This window comes from Gordionus sp. m RMFG-2023, chromosome 2 (genome assembly GCF_954871325.1).
Source record: "Gordionus sp. m RMFG-2023 chromosome 2, tfGorSpeb1-WG-v2, whole genome shotgun sequence".
NCBI classification, from domain to species: Eukaryota; Metazoa; Nematomorpha; class Gordioida; order Chordodea; family Parachordodidae; genus Gordionus; species Gordionus sp. m RMFG-2023.
Genome location: NC_088776.1, coordinates 9,630,061 through 9,654,582, shown reverse-complemented (window position 1 = coordinate 9,654,582; position 24,522 = coordinate 9,630,061). Strand labels below are relative to the sequence as shown.

The window sequence follows — 24,522 nt, the reverse complement described above, 5'->3', positions numbered from 1 at the left end:
ATAAAATTTATGCATTTAAAAAATTTACCACAGACCAAATGTTTCTTACGAAACTTTAAAAATATTCATTATCCAAGTAATGATGTAATGCAAATTCCTTTTATAATAATAGTAAATCCATTTATTTAGGTAGGCAACGATAAAATTATTGTGTCAGGAATACAGCCTACTGGTAATTTTCATATTGGAAATTATTTTGGAGCCATAAATTCATGGGTTAAAATACAAAATAATTATTGTAATAAAAAAAATATATACTATTTTATTGCCGACTTACATGCCATTACTAAATATCAAGATCCATCAAAACTTAAGTTTATTATTATTGAAATATTTTAAGCTTTGAAATCTACTAAATTAATTTATTGTAACATTATTTTAGAATTAGCATTTATTAATTTATATTACAATGTCAATTTCAGATTTAATATATGCAAGTCAATTGCAACATTGTTAGCATGTGGTATAGACCCTGATAAAGTCATTCTTTTCCAGCAATCTAATGTATTTTTTATTATATATTTTAAAAACATTTGATAAAATATTATCCAAATTTATAAAATTAATAAATATCAATTTATTGGAAAATTTAGTTTTATCAAAATGAATATATACCTGAGACCTACAACCCTAACCTGAATAGGTTGGGCTGTAATTTATTAAATATACCTGGTCCAGGCTGAATATTTTAAATTGCCATTATTATTCATAAAAATTTAAAACAATTATATATTTAAAAAATCTGGGACTGGCCTGAAAATATAAAACTTGGGCCAGATTAAAAAAAATCCAGGCAAGGCCAATTTTATTTTTTAAACTGGCACAGATTTTTTTAAAGAAATTTTTTCAACCTGGCCCAGCCTGGATTTTTTTTGAATATATTTTATTTATTTTTGATTTTTATAGCTAATAATGGCAATTTCAAATATTTGGTTTTAAAATATATGGCCTAGCCTAACCAGGGTATTTTTTTAAAAAAAATTTTCAGGCCTGGCCCGGGTATATTTAAAAATAATAAAATACAGCCAGGCTTAGGGCCGGGCCTGCAGGTCTGTGAAATATATAATAATTCATGAATTTCATATAATTTAAATCATTTACCTAATTTTAAGGATATCTGGTGGGGGGGGGGGATTATAATTCAATTTGAAATTTATAAATTATTAAATACTAAATTTTTTTTTAGAATTTACAATATATTTTTATCTACAAAAAATTAAATTATAATGTACATGTTTATTATGCCCATTCATTTTAATAGTCTCTTACATATTTAAATTTTTGATCATATAGCTTGGATTAAATAGTGTTTTATACATATTTATCTATTTTATTTTGCTTGATATACATTGGACCTAATTATTAGGGCTGTGCAAATATTTTGTTGATTTTGTAATGACCTAATCATAAATGTGAATATCTAAGAACTAGCATGAGATTGGCAGCAAATTTTTTATGCATAAACATATTGGAATATCTATATAACTTCACAACTTGTTATAAAACAAAATTATTTTATAGAAATGTTCAGAATCTGACAATTTAGAAATCAAATTGGTTTCCAAAGCATTGGCTGATTTTATTTGCCACTACAGATCCCTCTTTAAAATATTTTTGTTGAATAATATATTATGAAGTGTTATTAATATTCCAAGATCGTTATTTATAAAAAAAATATTTGTCAATCTAGTGCCAATTTTAAAATATACTCATTTATAACTAGGCCATTTATTGCTTACCTCAGTTATGCATTGCCTAAAGGTTATGCAAAAGGGGACGGTTATTGATAATAAAATATAAATAAACATACTCTAAGCCTAAAGTTGCAGCCCTTATTGTTTTTTTTGAAACAATTTTGTAGTAATATTAATTCCTTTAAAAATTGTATTTATTTTTGTCACTTCTTCTTATTATTATTATCTATTTTAATGTTCATTTATTTGACAAAATGGGAGTAGGGTTAAGTCAATAATAACAAGGGAACTCCCCTATCTTATAAATATTAAAAGATGTTATCAAGAGGCTAAGATTGGGGTCAAACATTTAAAAAATTTTCCTGGGTTTGGGCTCAAGTCAGGTTGTAAGATCTGTCCATTCCAAAAAATAAATATTCATTATAATTCAAAATGATTATAACACCATATCATTTTTCTATCTTTAAAATGTCAATCATATTTCATGTCATTTACAATTATTATTATATAATTTACATAACAGCAATATGTCTTGTCTTGTAGTTCACTGGGGAAACACACAATTAAGTGGTCTCCACCACCCAGCAGAGGCCTTATCCAGTGCAGTGAATTTGCATTCACTGTATGGCAGTAATTTACCCTACTGACAGGGCCCATTTAATTAAAGAGGGATTCATGGTACCTCTCGTGGATAAGCCAGGATCCATTAAGTTTGGTAGTAATTTACCCTACTACCAAGTCCGTTTAATTAAAGAGGAATGACGGTACCTCTCGTGGATAAGCCAGGATCCACTATTTAAGAAATAATAAATTTTATAAAGGAGGAAAAAAATAAATAACCTAGGGTTGAAGAAAGAAAAAAGAAAATATTAAGGAAGAAAAGGGAAGTAAGGTCGAAAATAATGATTTAGATAATTATTGAAAAAAATAATTGATTTATTATTATGACTGATTAAAGAATTCTATTATTATATTGTATCTTTAAAAACATTAATATTATTATTTATTTATTTATTTTTGATTTAATTATTATTTAATTTTTTTTTAAAATATATATATATATTTTTTTTTAAATTATATATTACTCAATAAATTATAAATTAAATGTAACAAACATTTTATTAATTTTGTAAATAGACAATAAAATATATGAATAGCAGACTGATATAAAAAATATAAAAGTTAAAAGAATAACATGAATTGTATTAGGAATTAAAATTATAAAAAAAATTGTATGATTCAGGATAAGGAGCAATGTTTGAGCCATTTTTTAAAATGAGATTTGTCTTGAGAGATATTAATAAGAAAAAGACTATTCGCATCATTTTTTTGTAATAGATGGAGAGCATGTCCATACCAGGTTTTCGTATTGTTGTAGTATTCTTTTTTATTGTTTTTTGTTTTATATTTAAGAGCCTTTGGAATTGTACTTATTTGGTTATGTCTTAAAGTATGACAAAGGAGTTCAATTTTTCTAAAATTTAGTAAGATATGTAATGGAAGAATTTTGCATTTGTTTCAAAGGTTAATATTAGAGATTATTTGAGGATATTTAATATTTAGAACATGTTTCTAAGACATTTATTAATGAAAATTTGTATTTTGTAAAGGTTGGATTTTTTATTATCCCAAGTTTTTATACCGTAAGTTAAATATGAGATAATATAAATCTTAAAAATGTGTATTTTGAGGTTATTTGATAGAATATTTGTATACCATAATTTATTAAGCGAGTAATATTTTTTTTGATGATAGCTAGTTTGGAATTAGGATTGATCAATGTATTGCCTTTACTATTAATAGTAATGCCGAGGTATTTATGTGAATCAATAAATCATAGAATACAAATATTCTAATAACCTCAAAATACACATCTTTAAGATTTATATTATCTCATATTTAACTTACGGTATAGAAACTTGGGATAATAAAAAATCCAACCTTTACAAAATACAAATTTTCATTAATAAATGTCTTAGAAACATTCTAAATATTAAATATCCTCAAATAATCTCTAATATTAACCTTGTACAATTCCAAAGGCTCTTAAATATAAAACAAAAAACAATAAAAAAGAATACTACAACAATACGAAAACCTGGTATGTACATGCTCTCCATCTATTACAAAAAAATGATGCGAATAGTCTTTTTCTTATTAATATCTCTCAAGATAAATCTCATTGAAAAAAATTGCTAAAACATTGCTCCTTATCCTGATCATTCAAATTTTTTTATAATTTTAATTCCTAATACAATTCATGTTATTCTTTTATATAAATATTTTAAACTATTATATTTTTTATATCAGTCTGCTATTCATTAATTTTTTTTATCTATTTACAAAATTAATAAAATGTTTGTTACATTTAATTTATAATTTATTGAGTAATATATAATTTAAAAAAAAATATATATATATATTTTAAAAAAAAATTAAATAATAATTAAATCAAAAATAAATAAATAAATAATAATATTAATGTTTTTAAAGATACAATATAATAATAGAATTCTTTAATCAGTCATAATAATAAATCAATCATTTTTTTCAATAATTATCTAAATCATTATTTTCGACCTTACTTCCCTTTTCTTCCTTAATATTTTCTTTTTTCTTTCTTCAACCCTAGGTTATATATTTTTTTCCTCCTTTATAAGATTTATTATTTCTTAAATAGTGGATCCTGGCTTATCCACGAGAGGTACCGTCATTCCTCTTTAATTAAACGGGCCCTGGTAATAGGGTAAATTACTACCAAACTTAGTGGATCCTGGCTTATCCACGAGAGGTACCATGAATCCCTCTTTAATTAAATGGGCCCTGTCAGTAGGGTAAATTATTGCCATACAGTGAATGCAAATTCACTGCACTGGATACGCCCTCTGCTGGGTGGTGGAGATCACTTAATTGTGTGTTTCCTCAGTGAACGACAAGACAAGACAAGATTAAACTGTGTATGTGGTTATATTTTAGTGCATTGCATAGGTAAAACGATATTATTACATACTTTCCTTTCATCACATTCTATCAAGTTAAATAAAATATAATCTATTTAATTAAATTGCCTCATATATTAAAAAGATTATTTTAATGGATGTTAAATCAAAATAAATTGGTGAATAGATTAAAAGCAATGAATATGAAGTAAGGGAAAATTTCAATGGCAAATCTGAGGTCTATTAAAAGTTTTCATTTATATATAATGAAAACAAAGAAAAAATTAATCTTGTGACTTGCAATTTGTGCAAATATACACGTTTATTATTCTATAAAAACAGATTAGTATATTTATACACTAATATTATTAAATTATTTTAGGCACAAATCAACTAAAAAGGCATAATGTATATTTACAATAGAGAGTAAGAAAACTCAATTATCAATTGATAGCCTTTTATGTACTGATCCCAAGAACTCAAAAGTTATACCAAATTTAAAAAAAAGAGTGTAAAAAGGTGCTTACCATGTTTTGCGGACTTGATTTAAGATCATTTGATACAATTCATAGGGAAAGCATTGTTGAATGTTGCCAATATTTTGCCAAAAAAAGCATCATTCCAAATCCCACTTCAATTTCTAAAAATTTAATAGATACTGCTGATGGTATACGCAATAAATTATTTCCGAAATTAAACACATATTTGAAAAGGGTCTTTGTGCTGGTAATAAATATATAAAAATATGTATTTATGATTTACCACTGACCTTTGGACTGATGATTATAAGAAAGTATTGTTATATTATTTTCAAATAATATTTAATTATTTATTATTTATTTTTTATTAAGTTTATTTGGTTAATTGAATGATTTTGCATCGGAAAATAATTTTTATTTTCGAAATTCGTTATATAAATATTATCGCTACTATTCAGACTTTGTTAATTCAATTCCAATTAATCGAACCAATTCTCAATTCCACACCCCCTAATCCCTACATGGTGGAGGATAGTAATCATCAAAATCAAAGTTCTTAGCTTAAAATAAATATAAACTTTTCTAAACTATTGATAAAGTTATGGCGGTGAGTATTATAGATAATTTATCTTATCAGCAAATGAAAAACTTAATTCAAAAAAAATAATAATAAGATATTAGAATCTTTGAACCTTTTAAATCCAATCCAGATAGAATGGAGTGTTCCGGAGAATATTTGATCGACTTAAAGGTTGTGGTTCGGGGCTGAATACGGAATTGATTTCGGTACAATCATGATCAACTGTCGTAATGAAAAATTTAAAGTAAGATTGATAGTGTAAAATACGACGGATCTGAACATTATTGATGATATAGTGGTCAAATGTCGATTGTTGGAAGTTACTAATAATAAAATCTGCAGAAAAAGATTCATGGAAAAGAGATGATGGAACGAAATGGCAAGTCAATAGAGGATGGAAGAAAATAAATATGCTTTTAATTAAGCATTTAACTTTACTATTTAAAACTTGCCCAACAACTGTGATGGGTTAGCCTTCATACGAGAAATTTTCTGAAACAACTTCTCAACTCATTATTTTCATAATTTGTGAGCTTTTCAAAATATTTGATCGGCAAGGTCACAGGAGATCGTATATCTATCATAAATGAAAAATTAAGATTATTTAATTGCATATCAATAATACAGGCGCGTACGCAGGAATTTGGTCTGGGGGGGGGGGGATAATAAATTTTTTTAAAATATTATTGTTTTTTAAAAATATCAAGCATAAATTTATTAGGACTAATAACCATTTCTAATACACAATTTTAAATTTATGTGAATTATAAAAAAATTATATGTAAAGAATCACTTAAATGACCCAAAATAGAAATTTGAATTTTTTGAGCCTTTACACAAAAAGTTTCTTAGAAATAATTGCATTTTATATGTCATATATTTACAATGTAAAATCCAATCTTCGTTGTGATTGAACTAATTTTTCAATTATCTCATCCTTGCTTGTAGTCAAATGCCTATGAATATTCAAAACATCCAAACCTTTCAATCTACTTTCAGATTTTGTACTTCTTGGTATATTTTTCAGATACCTGCCCGGGCCGGGCCCGAAATTTTTTAAAAAAACCCCAAGCCTGGCCTGAAAATTTTATTTAAAAAAAGCCGGCCCAGGCCTGAAAACTTTTTAAAAAAAGCCGAGTCGGGCCTAAAAATTTTTTAAAAAAAGCCGGACCGGGCCTAAAAATTTTTTTTAAAAAAACCCACCCGGGCCGTAAAACATTTTTAAAAAAAATCCGGGCCGTGCCCTGCAAATGGTACTTCTGCAGGCCTCTGTTGTTCTTCTTAAAAAAGAGAATGTTCTTGTCTTAGTATGTAAAAAATAGATATATATATATAGATAAGCTCCAAATGTCAATCAGATGAATTATAGACATCTGATTGGTAAAAAAAAGAATTATTATTATGTAATGTAAAAAGATAATAAATATTATGATAATATATTTTTTTGAAAAGATATATATTATTTTTTTTGTAAAAGAATTCATTGAAAATTTTTTGTTTATCTTTTCAAAAAAATATATTATCATAATATTTATTATCTTTTTACATTACATAATAATAATTCTTTTTTTTACCAATCAGATGTCTATAATTCATCTGATTGACATTTGGAGCTTATCATATCTATTTTTTACATACTAAGACATGTCACCCCTTTATGGGTCAGTGACACTCCTTTAACAAAAACGATGGCGATAATATAAAACAGATTTTACAAAAATTATTATACTACAATAAGAAATTTTTATAAGCAATTACTATACTACAATAAAAATCTTTATAAGAAATTACTATACTACAAAAATAATAAAAAAATTTTACACCTTCTTTCATTCGCTATCTGAGCTACATTAACAGTAGATCCTCCCATAGTTCTTCCTCCTGATCAGTTGATGCCAGCATACCGGTCGTTACCGTCAACGGGTTGGATTCAGCTGCTGCAGGCGCTACTGGACCCATCGTACTCGCTGCTCGATGCTGCTCCATCACTGTCCGAATATTTACGTGATCCATTCTTCTGATACTGGCCTCTTGGTTCACTAACTTTGCCGGCGTAAGCTGAGAATTATCCTTTCTTGTTCCGCTGATCACACTATCGACGAATTCTCTGGCCAATCTTTTAGTCATCCCTTGTTGTGTGCCCCAAATATTCGTGTCTTGTGCCCCCAACGGTACCCAATTCTTTTTAAACAACGCCGGACATTGATTCTTCAAATGCGTTTCAGACTGGCAATTGAAACATCGCCTTTTCTTAATAAGTAAATTGCTTGATGTGGACGGATTCTCCATTGGGCGAATATCCACATTATTATTCAAATCCATAACCTTAGGGATCAACGTGATCTGAAGATAGTGGTCCTGGAGATGTATTAATTTGTGTTGGGTTTGCACGGTTTTTTTATCAGGCAACATTTTAAAGAAGAGGAAAAAATAATCTAATTCAAAAATGCAAACTAATTTATGTCCTTTTTTTTCTTCTTTGTTTCACAATTGGGAAAAAAAATATTATAACCAATATTTATACTTTATCTTTCCTTTTGTCTTTCACAACAACTCAGGATTTTAACAACAAATTATACAAGTACTAAAAAAAAATATTATAACCAATATTTATTCTTTATCTTTTCTTTTGTCTTTCACGACAACTCAGGATTTTAACAACAAATAATATAAATACTTATTGATCACAAATCCCAACCTATTTACTACAATTTGTAATTTTTATTTATTTTCCTTTCCTAACTTATAACCATACTCACATCAAAGTGAACCGTTCGTGAAAACAAAAAAAACATAACTTTCTTTTTCCACTGACCATCCATCACAAAAATTTACATTTTTTTATTAACTTTTTCTTTACTTTCCTTGAAAACAAAAAAACAACTGCTCGGTATATAACATAATCATAAACGATTCCCTCGTTATACCATTTAATAACTTATATTATACTCCTATCACTCTACAATGAGGATACTTGAGTATATAAAATAATCAATAAATTAATAAAATACTTTCCTCTGATGGATTTTAATACCATTTAACCGAAAGCATAAATTACCAAAACACCCCCAGTTGTTCAGTATTCAACTAATTCATTAATTTATATAATTTTGTTTTGTACTCCACTAATTTTATCAATTACGTGATTATTTAAATAACCAAAGGAATCTCTTCCTTCAAGGGAAAACAAAAAAAATTGTCTTTGCCCTTCAATACCCTGAGACTCAATTATAATCCCGTATAATTATAGGATGTTGAGTTCTCCCTCCGAAATATAAAAATCCCTTTATTTTCCAGGCTTTTCAAAGTTTCAATTAAGCATCCTCTAATGGATTCCATTAACACTTAATCCCAAAGAGCCTATCCCTATCTTTATGATAGTATCTTACTCCCAATACTACGCAAGTATCGTTATCAGAGTATCCCAAAAGAATCAATATTTTCATTATTCACATTTAACATATTATGCTATATTACTACAATAAATTTCATTATTCATCTTTAACACATTATGCATTATGATTCCAATAATCTAAGATTCTGGAAAAATAATCAGATAAGATTAATATTTAAGCATTTTCACATTATCCTTATCCTTTCTTACTTTCTCCTAACCTTACGTGATCATTATGTCTGATTACCGTAATTCCATTTATTAGCAAAATTTCATTTAATTTGGAACCAAGGTTTTCTACTATACGACCTTTTTCCCATTTCTTCCCTTTGTTATCAAACAAACGGGCCCATATAATTCTTCCCACAGGATATTTTATTACAATCTTATCAACCGAAGGTACACCAGTTCCATCTTTGGATTTTAAGAAATCCAACGGCATTCTGTTGAATAATAATGTGGATATTCGCCCAATGGAGAATCCGTCCACATCAAGCAATTTACTTATTAAGAAAAGGCGATGTTTCAATTGCCAGTCTGAAACGCATTTGAAGAATCAATGTCCGGCGTTGTTTAAAAAGAATTGGGTACCGTTGGGGGCACAAGACACGAATATTTGGGGCACACAACAAGGGATGACTAAAAGATTGGCCAGAGAATTCGTCGATAGTGTGATCAGCGGAACAAGAAAGGATAATTCTCAGCTTACGCCGGCAAAGTTAGTGAACCAAGAGGCCAGTATCAGAAGAATGTATCACGTAAATATTCGGACAGTGATGGAGCAGCATCGAGCAGCGAGTACGATGCCAGTAGCGCCTGCAGCAGCTGAATCCAACCCGTTGACGGTAACGACCGGTATGCTGGCATCAACTGATCAGGAGGAAGAACTATGGGAGGATCTACTGTTAATGTAGCTCAGATAGCGAATGAAAGAAGGTGTAAAATTTTTTTATTATTATTGTAGTATAGTAATTTCTTATAAAGATTTTTATTGTAGTATAGTAATTGCTTATAAAAATTTCTTATTGTAGTATAATAATTTTTGTAAAATCTGTTTTATATTATCGCCATCGTTTTTGTTAAAGGAGTGTCACTGACCCATAAAGGGGTGACATGTCTTAGTATGTAAAAAATAGATATATATATATATATAGATAAGCTCCAAATGTCAATCAGATGAATTATAGACATCTGATTGGTAAAAAAAAGAATTATTATTATGTAATGTAAAAAGATAATAAATATTATGATAATATATTTTTTTGAAAAGATATATATTATTTTTTTTGTAAAAGAATTCATTGAAAATTTTTTGTTAAATTTAAAAAAAAAGAAGAAATAATAATTATATAATTTTAGTTTTTATTTTGTAAAGATTAATTCATTGAAAAAATTTGTAACTTTTGTTTTTATGAGTATGAAATAAAGTTTTTAAAGAGTGTAAAATTCGGATAACATATTCAGGAATTATTAAAGGCTTATTCTTCTTATTTTTTTTGTATTTAATACTTAAAAAAAAAGTTCTCTCATTAGTTTACTAATGGGAAGAGTTTATAAACCCATTTAATACATTGGGAATTCAATCTAAAATGTGTTTGACAGAGCATCCATAGCATTTTTTGGGACTATATAAACCATTGTTAATCTTATTATAAACATAGTTATTCAGCTAGTAAGGCATCATAAGATACTTTAACATCTTCATTAAAAATCTAACAAATTTTTTTTTTCTATCACCATCTGAAAAAGGTTGGGAAGGCTTTTGTATAAGTAATATTTGCAGATTAGTAAGTGCTGCATGATGAATTAAAAATTCATTTATTTGGGTTATAAATGTATCTGTATTTAAGATATACTCTTCTACTGATCCTATATTAATGTTTTAACGATGAGCTTGCCTTGCTACGAGTCGAGGAAGACAAATATTAAACACTTATAGCTCTGCTTTTGACTCAACAATAAAATATGAAATTCTTCATCAACATTAGCCCTAATTTCCTTGAGTTCTGATAAAATGCTCTCCGCTATTTTCATCTTCTTAATCAAGTCAATGTCATGTTTTTGAAAAGTAATACTTAAAATAGTTGTATAATTAAATAATACATTCTAATGAGGAATAAAATTTGGAATAAGCATTGAATCCAATAATTTTCTTGCTTCTGAGGAAATATTTCTTTCAAGCCATTGTGATATTTCAGTAATAGCAAATAATTGGCTTTTCTAACTCCTTAAAAGCTGTTACTGCTTGACGGCAGAGACTATCTCGTTGGACAAGGTTGCAATTTCTTTTTCCCTGTTGGACAAGAAGTTTCAGAAATAATAATTATTTGACTAGAAATTTGTAAATGGTAGATAAATATTACGCCACTAAAAATTTGAAAATAATAAGTAAATATTACGCCGGAAAACTTGAAATCGTAATTAATATAACTTAGTAGATAAATGTAATTAAATATATGAGATACTAATAAATATTAACAAATATAAATTAATATAAACAATAATATTTTTGAAAAATATGTCCGGCATCTGCATTTTTTGGCTTGGGGGGAGGGGATTTGTCCCCCTGCCGCCCCACGCTGTGTACGCCAATGCAATAATATAATCATTCGTAAAATTGATCTTATTTTGTGGCCTGAATCATCTCTTACTTTTAGTCGTTGTTGTCGGTCCCCTTAAAAGCATATTTATTTTCTTTCCATCCTGTATTGCCTCATTTCGTTCCTACATGCAAGTTTGAAGAAGAAGTGAAAATATTAAAAAGAAATTACTAAATTTCACCTTATTAGGTATTTATTTCATTAAAAATAATTATAAAAATCAATGTATTTATTTATCTGAAATCTCATTCATTACAGATAAGGAGCTAATTTGATTAAAGCATTTGAAAATCATTATCATTGAAATATGTCTCTCATCTTTTAAATACAGTATTAGAGAATAATAATATAAATAATGAATCTCAAGATTCAGAGATATCAATGTTTTGCTTATTATAAAAGTTTAGTTACTTATATTAATAAGAAAGGTTATATTAAATCAATTTTACTAAAATATAGCATTAAATTTTAGATTAGTTAATCAACTTGATAAAACACTCCACTTTTGTATTGAGACTTGATGGAATAGCAGACTAAAGATGATAATCAATTCAATGAAATATTAGGGATTCTCAGTTCTAGAGGAGAGTAGGCTCGAAAATATAGATTATAAAATGATGAAGGACCTTATCAAGTTTCTGACGTCTTTTAAAATTGCGAGTTGAGCTTGAAAGTGATTTAAAACCCACCATTCACAAAGTTATATATCACAAAATATTGAGTTTTTTTAGCATATCCAAACTTAAACTCAGTTTAACCTGCCTTCGCAAAATGTCGGGAAAAAAATGGTGGATAAATTTCTAATAGATTTATTCCACCGAATTTTGTGCCCAAAATTTCGGAGTATGAATATATTATCCCAATAACATTATAAAGATTTGTGCCAACATTTTAACACGTTGATTATTGCCGAGAAGAACAGAGATATGATTGGGCAAAAATCTATAAATACCAACTCACCATCTAGCTCCTACTCAACTGATAGAGTTATGAGTAAAGGTTCATTAAATTAATAAAAAAATTATGAATTAAAAAATAATAAGTAAATATATATTTTTTTAAAATTATTATGAATATTTTTCTTCTTAAGAAAATACTGAGGTATATATGTTTTTGGATTCCTCTCTATGGGAGGCTGACATTGCGTTTTCTGATGCTAGCGTTGAATTTGATGAACTTCAAAAATGCTTAGATTCTAAATTATATATTGAAGATGATAATATTTTAAATTGGTGGAAAACAAGCCATATTGACTTTCCAAATTTAAGCTTGGCTCTTAAATACCTAGCTATCTCTGCTTCATCAGCTAGCAGTGAAAGTGCGTTTTCAGTTGCTGGTGGCCTTAGAAGAGAAAAGGACTCGTTTAAAGCCAGAAACTGTACTTCTTTTTATTTATATATCAAAATTTTTCACTTTGTGATTGATAATGATATTGATATGTCATTATTATATGTTCATATTTTTTAGTCCGTATATTAACTAATATTATCTACATTCGACATAAATCATGCTTATTATTTTTATATAATCGCAATAATTTTTATCGATTGAATTTTAACTTTTTTATAATATTTTTTACAAATTAAATTAATGCAACTTAATATATATTTTGATTAGATTATGGCCGTCAAATTACTCTATTGTAAATACACATTTATATCCTTTTAGTTGATTTGTGCCTAAAATAATTTAATAATATCATATATTAAGTGTATAAATATACTAACCTGTTGTTATGGAATTATAATTAATTTTTTCTTTATTTTTATCATATATAAATGAAAAATTTTTCTAGACCTCAGATTTGTCATTACCATTTTCCCCTACTTCATATTCATTGCTTATAATCTATTCACCAATTTATTTTAATTAAACATCCATTAAAATAATTTTTTAATATATGAGGCAATTTAATTAAACAGATATTAGTAAAATATATTTTATTTAATTTGATAGAATATGATGAAGGTAAAGTATGTAATAATATCGTTTTACTTATGCAAGTTTGGTATATGGTATTATAATTGACTTTATGAATTATAATGATGCAATACCTATAAGCGCTGAGAGAAGCTCTTAGTTATAACATTAATAAAAAGTGGTTTAAGGTCAACCCTGACCGAAAGATCGCCTGAATTTTTGATTTTATCTAATAAATCCGAAATGGGGTATACTTTAAATCCAGATGAAATGGTTCAGAACTAAAGTTTTTAATAATATACATATTTTTTAAAGTTTTTAAGAGGCGGTAAATATATTTTTCCCCAAGGGCAGCGGATAGCCTTGGGACGAGCCAGGCCAGGTTGGCATTGAAAGTTTTTAAAAGTTTTCAGACCCTTCAAAAAAGATTCTTTTGTATTAATTTATAAACTTGTATAACTACATTATTATATATGTATTTAGGTTAAAGAACATGCCGAATTATGTTGGATATTAAGTTGCTTCACCACTTTAGCTAAGTTGAATTATATGCCTGTTTGGAAAGAAAAAGGGGAAGATAGCTATGACAATGAAGAGGTTAAAAAAGGCGGTACATCTTTGAGCTTATTTTCATATCCGGTATTACAGGCCGCTGATATTTTGCTTTATAAGTAAGTGTGAAATAAAAGTTTAATTTCCATTACTATAAGAAAGAACTAAATATATAAATATTCAATAATTATTAATTATAAAGAGCAACCCACGTACCCATAGGAGAAGATCAATTGTGGCATTTGCACTTGACTCAACATCTAGTTCAAAAATTCAATAATATATACAAGAAAGACTATTTCACCGTGCCCAAACCTTTACTAGGTTTCAAAATTTAATTTATAAAACTGTTTTTTTTCAAATATTTTTTGATGTTGGCAATAAATGAAACAAGTTAAAGCCACTGGGAATTGCTATATTTAGAAGAATATACTTAAATATCAAATGCGTATTACAATGTTCCATTTTGATTTCCAATCTCAAAAATCTTTTAATTTACAATCTTACTCCTTTTGACTAAAAAAAATTGGCCTTGGTGTGATTATTGATAATTAAATATTTTTTTTACCCTGTTAGGTAGAACTTTTTTAAACTATTTCTAATTAATTTTTTATTAAGAAAAAAAAATAAAAATTGGCTCATTGGAAATAGAATATCTTCTAGAATTTTTTTAATTTTCGCAGACATTTTAAAGTGTATATTTATTTAATATTATAATCATTAAATTTCTCGGTATATTATATATCAGAGACCTGCAGGCCTGGATGGGGCAGGCCATATTTTAATTTTTTTTAATATACCTGAGCCTGAATTTTTTTTTAAAAAAATAACCAGACCGGGCCGTATATTTTAAAACCAAATATTTTAAATCACCAATGTTAGCTATAAAAATTGAAAAAAAATATAATATATTTTTAAAAAATCCGGACCGGGCCGTGCAAATGGTATCTCTGCTGGCCTGATATATATTTTTTATATAAATGAATAAAAATTATTGATTAGGTAAAATTACCAGGGTGAAAGCCTTGAGGAACCCGGTTCTTAAAATGAGTAAATCGGATTCTAACATTAACAACCGAATAGAACTACTCGACGAACCTGACGAGATTAGACGCAAGATAAACAAGGCGTTTACTGATTCGAATATACCATCTGGCAGTCTCGTTTTCTCTTACCCTTATCATAAAGATCAAAGTACGTAAAAAAATCTTCACTATGCTTATACTGTCATTTTTTTTAAACCCTATGTTCAAAGCCTAATATGCTTTTTGCTTTACCTTTTCTAAGCAACATAATTTATTAAGATGCAACCTTCCATGACATTTGCAACTTAGGTCTTCGTACAATATTGCTAAAAAAAATTAAAAAAGAATTTTGTATGTATGGTTCTGTAAAATAGTTTCAATATTAATTAAAATTTATCTTTAAAAAAATTATGATAAAATAACTAAAATGGTCAATATTTATTTTTTCAATTTTTAAACTAGACAATATAATGCTTACCATACTTAACAGATAAATCTTGGTCCAAATAATTTTTTTTTGTTGAGGGGGAAGGGGGGAGGTGTTTTTGGAATTAATATTTAAAGTAAAAAAAATTATATACACAATGTAACATAAGGTAAAAGCCCCGAAATTACAGGTTTACAAAACTTATTCAACATTTACACAACGCTAAAATTTCCCGATCATAATTTCGAAATATCAAACATGGAATCCACGGAAGTACATAATTATTTACGATAAAATGAAGCGTTTAGGTCACTTTTCTAATTATAAAAATAAGCATTACTTAATCTTATCTATAAATTAGCTAACTAAATTAAGAGTTTGATAAGAAAGAAGGAAGGTACCGTTAATATTTTTCCCACCTATTTCTACAGTTTAATTTACTTTTATAAATTAATTATAAATGATTAAATAAATAAATTTAAAAAAATGAGTTATTTCCTTGCTATGTTTTGCCCTTTCAGGCAAAACATGGAAATAACCGGACATCTTGGCCTTTATGGCTTTGATGTCCCTAAGGCCTTTATTTCTTTATTAAAAATATATGTCAATCAAAAATTTACAGTATAGCGAATAGAAAATAAACAATGAGTTATAATTAGTGTAATAATAGGTATTTATGTAAATAAATATTAGGGATGATTCGTTCTAGCTAATATTGTTTATTGCAGTATTTTTGATTGACATTGTTAGGCCAAGTCTTGGGATGAAATCGTTAGTTGGTCCCAATCGTATGAAGCGGTGGTTGCGCCGTCTTCGGGTATCGACAGGTTGGATATCAGTGAAAGAGTCTCCTGGCTAGACTGGGGTCCGAATAGCGATTCGTCGTCTTGCTGTAGTAGGATAGCTCCTTCTAATATGGGCCATTCGAATAGTTCCAGATGCCGTCTTGGTGCCATCCAGGTTCTTGATGGTAAGTCAGCTGGGTTGTCCTCGGTAGGAATCCACTGTATGTTCTGTGATATGGCAGTGAAATTAGGCAGGCCCAGCTTGACCATGATCTGAGTGATGATGATCTCTAATGACGGGGATCTTGAGCCTCCTTTTCTAAAGGTGTAGTAAGCTACTGAGGAGTCTGTGAAAATCATTGGGTGCTCATTGTTGCGATGTATTGCCATAATTGCACCCATGCCAACTGCTAAGATCTCCTTGCCATTGATGTGGGCTATTGCATGTAGAGGGACGTTGAAAAGCAGGCAAGCTTCACTATAGGCCACTGAGAGGTTATCGGTTTCCCAGAAGTTGATTCCCATGTGAGAGTTGGATGCATCGACGTAGACGGGTGCGTTTGCGTAGTAGTGTAGGGGTAGCGGCGTCTCCAATGCGTCGATGATGAGCTTTGCCTTGGTGAATGCTAAGAAGGTATCCACTACAGGGGTAAGCTGCCCGTTATTCATAGTGACATAGTACGGAGAAAAGAGTCTGGACATGCCTGTTATAGTGTAGGCGTAGTGATTGACGACTCCTAATACTCTGGCAGCTAGTTCTATGCCCACATCAAGGTGTTGGTACGAGTGTCGCCGGAAGACTTCTAGGCATTTGAGTAGTCTTCTCCTCGTGGTGGTGTCTGCGGAGACGGTTTTGGCAGACAGGTCGATGGGAACGCCCAGGTAGGTAATCTGCGGAGTAGGGTCTAGGACCGATTTCTCGGGTGCTATTTGGAGACCCCAACCTTCCAGGGTGCAACGTAAGGAACGAGTTGACCACTTGACATCGTTTTCGTTGGACCCATAGATCAAGATGTCGTCTAGGTAGACGTTATAGCTGGCTTTCTTGACCGTTTTGGCGCATGCGTCGAGGATGATGGATTGCAGGCAATACGGGCTGAACGACGCTCCCATGGGCAGTACTTTGTACCGGTAATTATCATTATTGAACTTGAAGCCAAAAAATTTTCTAACCCCAGTTGCCAGGGGTATGGAGAAAAAGGCGGATCTGATGTCGATTTTGCAGGCGAAGGCCGCTTGATCGAGTTTGGCCGACATCAGTGGTATGGATCTGAGACGGAATGGGTAGTGCAAGAAGTTTTTGGAGACTTCGGAGAAGTCACTGATAACTCTAGGCGCTCCATTTCCTTTGGGGATCACAAAGAGCGGGGAGCAAATCTGGTCCTCGTCGGCAAACTCTATGACGTTGGCAACTAAAAGCTTCAAGTTCAATAATGATAATTACCGGTACAAAGTACTGCCCATGGGAGCGTCGTTCAGCCCGTATTGCCTGCAATCCATCATCCTCGACGCATGCGCCAAAACGGTCAAGAAAGCCAGCTATAACGTCTACCTAGACGACATCTTGATCTATGGGTCCAACGAAAACGATGTCAAGTGGTCAACTCGTTCCTTACGTTGCACCCTGGAAGGTTGGGGTCTCCAAATAGCACCCGAGAAATCGGTCCTAGACCCTACTCCGCAGATTACCTACCTGGGCGTTCCCATCGACCTGTCTGCCAAAACCGTCTCCGCAGACACCACCACGAGGAGAAGACTACTCAAATGCCTAGAAGTCTTCCGGCGACACTCGTACCAACACCTTGATGTGGGCATAGAACTAGCTGCCAGAGTATTAGGAGTCGTCAATCACTACGCCTACACTATAACAGGCATGTCCAGACTCTTTTCTCCGTACTATGTCACTATGAATAACGGGCAGCTTACCCCTGTAGTGGATACCTTCTTAGCATTCACCAAGGCAAAGCTCATCATCGACGCATTGGAGACGCCGCTACCCCTACACTACTACGCAAACGCACCCGTCTACGTCGATGCATCCAACTCTCACATGGGAATCAACTTCTGGGAAACCGATAACCTCTCAGTGGCCTATAGTGAAGCTTGCCTGCTTTTCAACGTCCCTCTACATGCAATAGCCCACATCAATGGCAAGGAGATCTTAGCAGTTGGCATGGGTGCAATTATGGCAATACATCGCAACAATGAGCACCCAATGATTTTCACAGACTCCTCAGTAGCTTACTACACCTTTAGAAAAGGAGGCTCAAGATCCCCGTCATTAGAGATCATCATCACTCAGATCATGGTCAAGCTGGGCCTGCCTAATTTCACTGCCATATCACAGAACATACAGTGGATTCCTACCGAGGACAACCCAGCTGACTTACCATCAAGAACCTGGATGGCACCAAGACGGCATCTGGAACTATTCGAAGGACCCATATTAGAAGGAGCTATCCTACTACAGCAAGACGACGAATCGCTATTCGGACCCCAGTCTAGCCAGGAGACTCCTTCACTGATATCCAACCTGTCGATACCCGAAGACGGCGCAACCACCGCTTCATACGATTGGGACCAACTAACGATTTCATCCCAAGACTTGGCCTAACAATGTCAATCAAAAATACAGCAATAAACAATATTAGCTAGAACGAATCATCCCTAATATTTATTTACATAAATACCTATTATTACACTAATTATAACTCATTGTTTATTTTCTATTCGCTATACTGTAAATTTTTGATTGACATATATTTTTAATAAAGAAATAAAGGCCTTAGGGATATCAAAGCCATAAAGGCCAAGATGTCCGGTTATTTCCATGTTTTGCCTGAAAGGGCAAAACATAGCAAGGAAATAACTGGTTTTTCTTAAAATTTATATGTTATTATTTTTAAATTTGATATTGGCATCAGCTAAAAAAGTGAATCTGTGCATCTGTTTTTGATTTTACAACAGGTTCAGTGTAATATTATTAAATCACCTATCTTTAGCCAACTTCAAAATGGTTTAGCCAAGTTTTTATTTAAGATCAATATTTAAGCTTCTAGCCATAATTATTCAATTCCTTTAAACAAAGCGAATTCTTTACATTTGTATTTATGAAAATAAATTAACTAGAGCTTTCGCCATTAATTAAAAAAAAGAACGTCTTTACTTCACGTTACTCAAATAATAACATCATTGATTTAAAAAATTTTTTTATATAAATTATTCATTTATACACACCATAGGTGCTAAAAAAATTTTCAACTTTTATTTTTAATTATATATAGATAAAAAAAATGATGATGCAATTTGACATCATCGCAGAGTGTAATACAAAAAAATACAAATATCTATTTATTATATATTGGTTATCACATCAATATTTATTACATTTTATTCGGTAGTATGTATTTATGCATAACTTGCATCTTTCCCTCGTTTCGCAGGCATCCGGCCAATGATCTTTGTTATCATATCTGATATAGGCGCCATTATAGAAAAACTTTTTTAATTATCAGTTTATTCAAAGATCCCTGTTTTTCTTTCCCTGCCAACAACAATGTGTTTTCAATTGGATTAGTTTCATAAATTTATTCTCTTTTTCATGGCATATTTGATCCCCACAAGCCATGAATTCACCACATATCAATGAGATGAAAAATGTTACAAATAGAACTCCTTTAATTCTCGATAGCACTCAACTAGAATATCATGTAAATCGACTCCTCCCATACCTTCTTTATATATTTTTAATATATTTGGTCTTGGCACTTCAATATATTTTTTGCTATTAACCATCTTTTTACATTTACTATCGGATGAACCCGACAAAGGATGAGATGACGACAAACCTATTGTCATACCATTTGACAATTATTATATTTTCTTTTTTATCAACTTACATAGCTCTTGCGACCTTCTTTTTTTAAGTCTTAATCACATTTTAACTTGCAAAATGGTAAAGATAAAATTATGATTGGATTAAATTTAAAAATAAAAATTATGCGTAAATAATTTTAATAAAATACGAAAGTATTTTTATTATATCTATATTATATGATGTTAAAACAAATCATGAGACGTTAAAGAAATAAATTTTTTAGGTTTAAAGCATGAGAATTTGGCCAAAGTTAGTTTATTTATCAATACTAGTTCAGATTGGATTCAAAGTAAATATAGTTCTAATAATTTTCTATTATTAAATTATTTCGAATTAATTTTAAATATTTAAAATTACTCTTAGATATTTAAGATATTTCTTGTTTTGTTTTTTTCTTTTCACATCTATATATCATTTTTATTTATTACATTTAATTTTCATTTTTTGAAAATATTTTTAAAGAATTTAATTTTAGGATCGAATCGAATATTCGACAAATAAGAATCGAATGTTTTTATTATTCCTACAAATACGAATAAGGAATTATTCGATTTGCACGAATATGAATGATTCAATTATTTGATTCGAAAATACGAATAATTATACTGGAGGCTTGCTGAAGAGAAATAGGACGTCAAATTATGGGGAGGGGTCAACGATAATTTATCTTTTTAAGATAATATACTTATGAACAAATCAAAATCTTAAAATATAAAGTATACTATTTCAGGCACTTATGCAGCGTAGGGGTGGGGGGACACCTTTCCTCCTAAAGCCAGAAAATCAAGATACCGGCTAAAATATTTTTCAAAAAATCAACATATATTCCAATTCACTTTTATTTATCACATTCATAACAAAAATAAACTACTAATTTATTCTATAAATTAATATCGATTTCAAATTTTATTTATTTAGCTGCCATTTTAAAATTTCCCAACAAATCATTTGTAAATTTTTCACCACAAAACTAAAGTAAAATATTTCAAAAAATGACATCGATTTGATTGAAGTTATTTGGAACTGATTTTAATAAATTGTATGTTATTGTTGAGTCAAAAGCGTGCTCTATGAATTTAATTTGTCTACCTTGATTCGCAGCAAGGCAAGCCCATCATTCAGTAGAAGAATATTAATAAATCTATTTATCTTCCTCATCTTTTACAACACGAATGAAAGGTTCTTGATTAATCACTTACATCTGCAAATATTATTACCACAGTCTGAATCTATTTCAAATTTTAGTAGAGGGAAAATCAAATATTTGGTAGATTTTTTTTGTGAGGATGCTTAAGTATTACATAGAATGCAAACTATGGTATAAAAGTTAAATATGGTTGATAATGTTCCGAAAAATGCCATAAATGCTTCACATAATTTCAAACATATTTTAGACTATAAATTATTTTCCTAATATAATTATTATATATAAACTCTACCCATTAGTACTTCTACCAATGAAAGAACATTTTCTTCTTTAACAAGAATAAAGGCATACTAGTGAAGTAGTGTATTATATGGCTTGATTTGAACCGATTTATAAAAACGTTAAATATTTTAGCCCAAAAAATAATGCCAAAACCTCGATATTTCTTTAGATGTCCAAACCTTTGTTCCATCTTTGAGGAAAATCTTCAGGCTTGTGTAATAAATTTCCGGATAAAATATTTAGTTTATCATTTTAAAAATTCGGCTTAAATCGAGACGTTTAACAACACTACTGAGAAGTAATACCTGTGAAAATAGATTGAATTGGTGTTAGTGCTTCTTAATATACATAGGGAGTTATGAAGCACTGTTGAAATCATTTATTCGCTTTAATTCCTCCAAAAAATTGAATTTTACATTTAAATTTATAATATTCTTAATTATATTTCCCCCATTTTTAATATTGAAAAAAATTCATCCCCTCCCCCCACTATTGAATTCCTGCATATGTGCCTATACTATTTCATGATATGTTCTTACTTGCCTAATCTTATTAATAAAAATTAAAGATTTTTTTTACATAGTTATAGAATAAATGATCTTATTATTAAATTTTATTTACAAAAAAAGTTGCCTCAAATTGTATTTAATAACAATATCAAGATCACATTTGACTCAGTGAAACATATGAAGGAAGAGATATCCCATTTATTGATCAAAGAATTATTGCCAATCAGGACTAAAATATTGGACTTATTACCACATGATCCAGAAAATAACAAAATCATGGATGACAAAAAATTTATGAATTTATGTGACATTATAAATGAGGGGTCTGAACTAGCTAAAGTTGTTGCTAGTAGAAATCTTGTTGAAATTAAAAATTTAATAGGATTTCTCTAAATATATCCAAATGACAATATTAATATTTATTTTTGAATATTAAATTGAAAAAAAAAATACATCATTTATTTTAAAAAAGTTTAATTATGCAGCAATTTTTTATAAAAATTAAGTAAGTATTGCATTAAGTCACTGGTATATTTTGAGAATTTTTGATTAAATAATACATAATTTTAATTATTTCTGCTATCTTCTTTTTTTAACAATAATTACAATTATTAGTTTCATTTTTATCATATAATGGATTATCCTTAATTATTTTCAATAAGGCTGGATTAAATTGAATTACTTGACTTTGTCTATAAGATGTATTTAAATCTTTTGCTATATCCTGAAACATTGACTCAAATTCAATGTTTAGCTTTATTTTTTCTGGAGATATAGTTGATAATGTGTATGATTTAATTTTCATATTTCCACAGTCAGTAATAAAATTATCCAACATTCTTTTTGTAACAAGATTATCATCTTGATTACTTGCATTTAAATTATTTTTATTTCCACACAGATAAAAATATTTACATTTAGGAGAATTTTCTACAATATCAAGTATATACTAAAATTAATATTTTAAACTATTTATAAAAATCTTTATAAACTTGGGGAAGTGATTTAAAAGTTTTAATATCATTGAGAGAATAAACTAAAATTGCGGCATCTGAGTATTTATAATAACTATTAGGAATGGATGACCATTTTTCAAGCTGTGCAGTGTCCCAAAGTTGTATCTAAAAATTAATTTCTTAAAAATTTCTAATTTAATTTTACTTTGATACTTTCGGAAGATGAAATTTGGAACTTATTTTCGATGTGATCGAGATTAATGAATATATTATTTTCTGGGTCTGATTTATTTTTATTTGCAAACCTTTTGAAAATTGCTGTTTTCCCAACACCAAAATCCCCACATAATATAACTTTCATCGAAGGACATGGTATGTTTGCCATTTGCTCTTTTTCTAACTTTCATATTGCTAATCAGGTTTCATGAGCGTATAAATTAATTAAAGCGTTATATCGAAATTATTCTGGAAGAAAACAATATTAGCATATACCCTTTTTGCAATTGAATTTATTTTCATATAAACTAATATTGGTCGTAATATTTCTTTTTCAAATTTGTGCTCCCAAAAGATCTTTATTAGTTGAAATATTATTTTACACCCTTTTAGAGCGAAAAATCCTTGCACAAATTCGGAAATGAAAGAATAAATCCCTGAAATGATTGGTGCAACTTTTATAGATGTCATCAAGTTGATAGTCACAGAGTCATTTTTTCAATATATATAATAATAAATAAAGATCATCTGATAAACATAACCAATTATATTGATAACTTTGAATCCTGTAATAAAAATATGAGAAATGTATATATTTCTACATAGGCGTAGCCATAAGTTTTCTGTAGAGGTTTTTTTTTTGGGGGGGGGGCACTATTAGATTAGTTTTTTAAAAAAAAATTGTATTAGATTTGTGTTATTTGCAAATTTTTGTTTATATTACACCTTTTGAAGAATAATTTTGGGTTTTCGCTTTTTTTTAACTTACTTATTTTTATTTTATGCGATTGTTTATATTAACATATTATAAATAATTTTAATGGAAAGAAATGTGAGTAGTGTTGTGGGGGGGGGGACTTTTTATTAAAAATGATATTTGTGAGAACAAGAAGATATTAAGAGATGGAAAAATTTTCCCCTCCCCTTCAGAACTACTCCTATGTATTTCTTAATCAACTCGATGGGCCTGAAATGTGAGTTCCCCTTAGATAGATTTATTCTAAACTTGAGAAATTTGGTATAAAACTTGGGTAATTTATTACAGCCAAGTAGGATTAGAGGTCTGCAATAGGAAGGTTTTACCCCAAATCCACCTAACCATTGTTTTATATTTTTTAACTCGCTCATAAGCCTCTTCAT

At 29.4% G+C, this 24,522-nt stretch overlaps 1 protein-coding gene and 1 long non-coding RNA gene across 3 annotated transcripts; one reads left to right on the top strand and one right to left on the bottom strand.

The window, feature by feature from the left end:
- On the top strand, positions 1 to 22,612 carry LOC135923699 (tryptophan--tRNA ligase-like). 2 transcript variants are annotated; one of them, XM_065458598.1, is made up of 8 exons: positions 1 to 84; positions 130 to 314; positions 423 to 504; positions 14,090 to 14,277; positions 14,361 to 14,482; positions 15,161 to 15,352; positions 15,780 to 15,883; positions 22,364 to 22,612. In XM_065458598.1, the coding sequence occupies exons 1-8, from the start codon at positions 10 to 12 to the stop codon at positions 22,601 to 22,603; spliced, it is 1,188 nt and encodes a 395-aa protein (XP_065314670.1). In that variant the 5' UTR covers positions 1 to 9; the 3' UTR covers positions 22,604 to 22,612. The 2 variants fall into 2 exon arrangements, with proteins under 2 accessions (XP_065314670.1, XP_065314671.1); XM_065458599.1 differs by lacking the exon at positions 423 to 504 and having other exon boundaries at positions 130 to 216.
- On the bottom strand, positions 22,341 to 23,646 carry LOC135923700 (uncharacterized). Its single transcript, XR_010571260.1, has 3 exons — positions 23,372 to 23,646; positions 23,203 to 23,331; positions 22,341 to 23,159 (listed from the first exon to the last, which is right to left on the bottom strand). It is a non-coding gene; the product is annotated as an uncharacterized LOC135923700 (long non-coding RNA).
- Between the last annotated feature and the right edge of the window lie 876 nt (positions 23,647 to 24,522).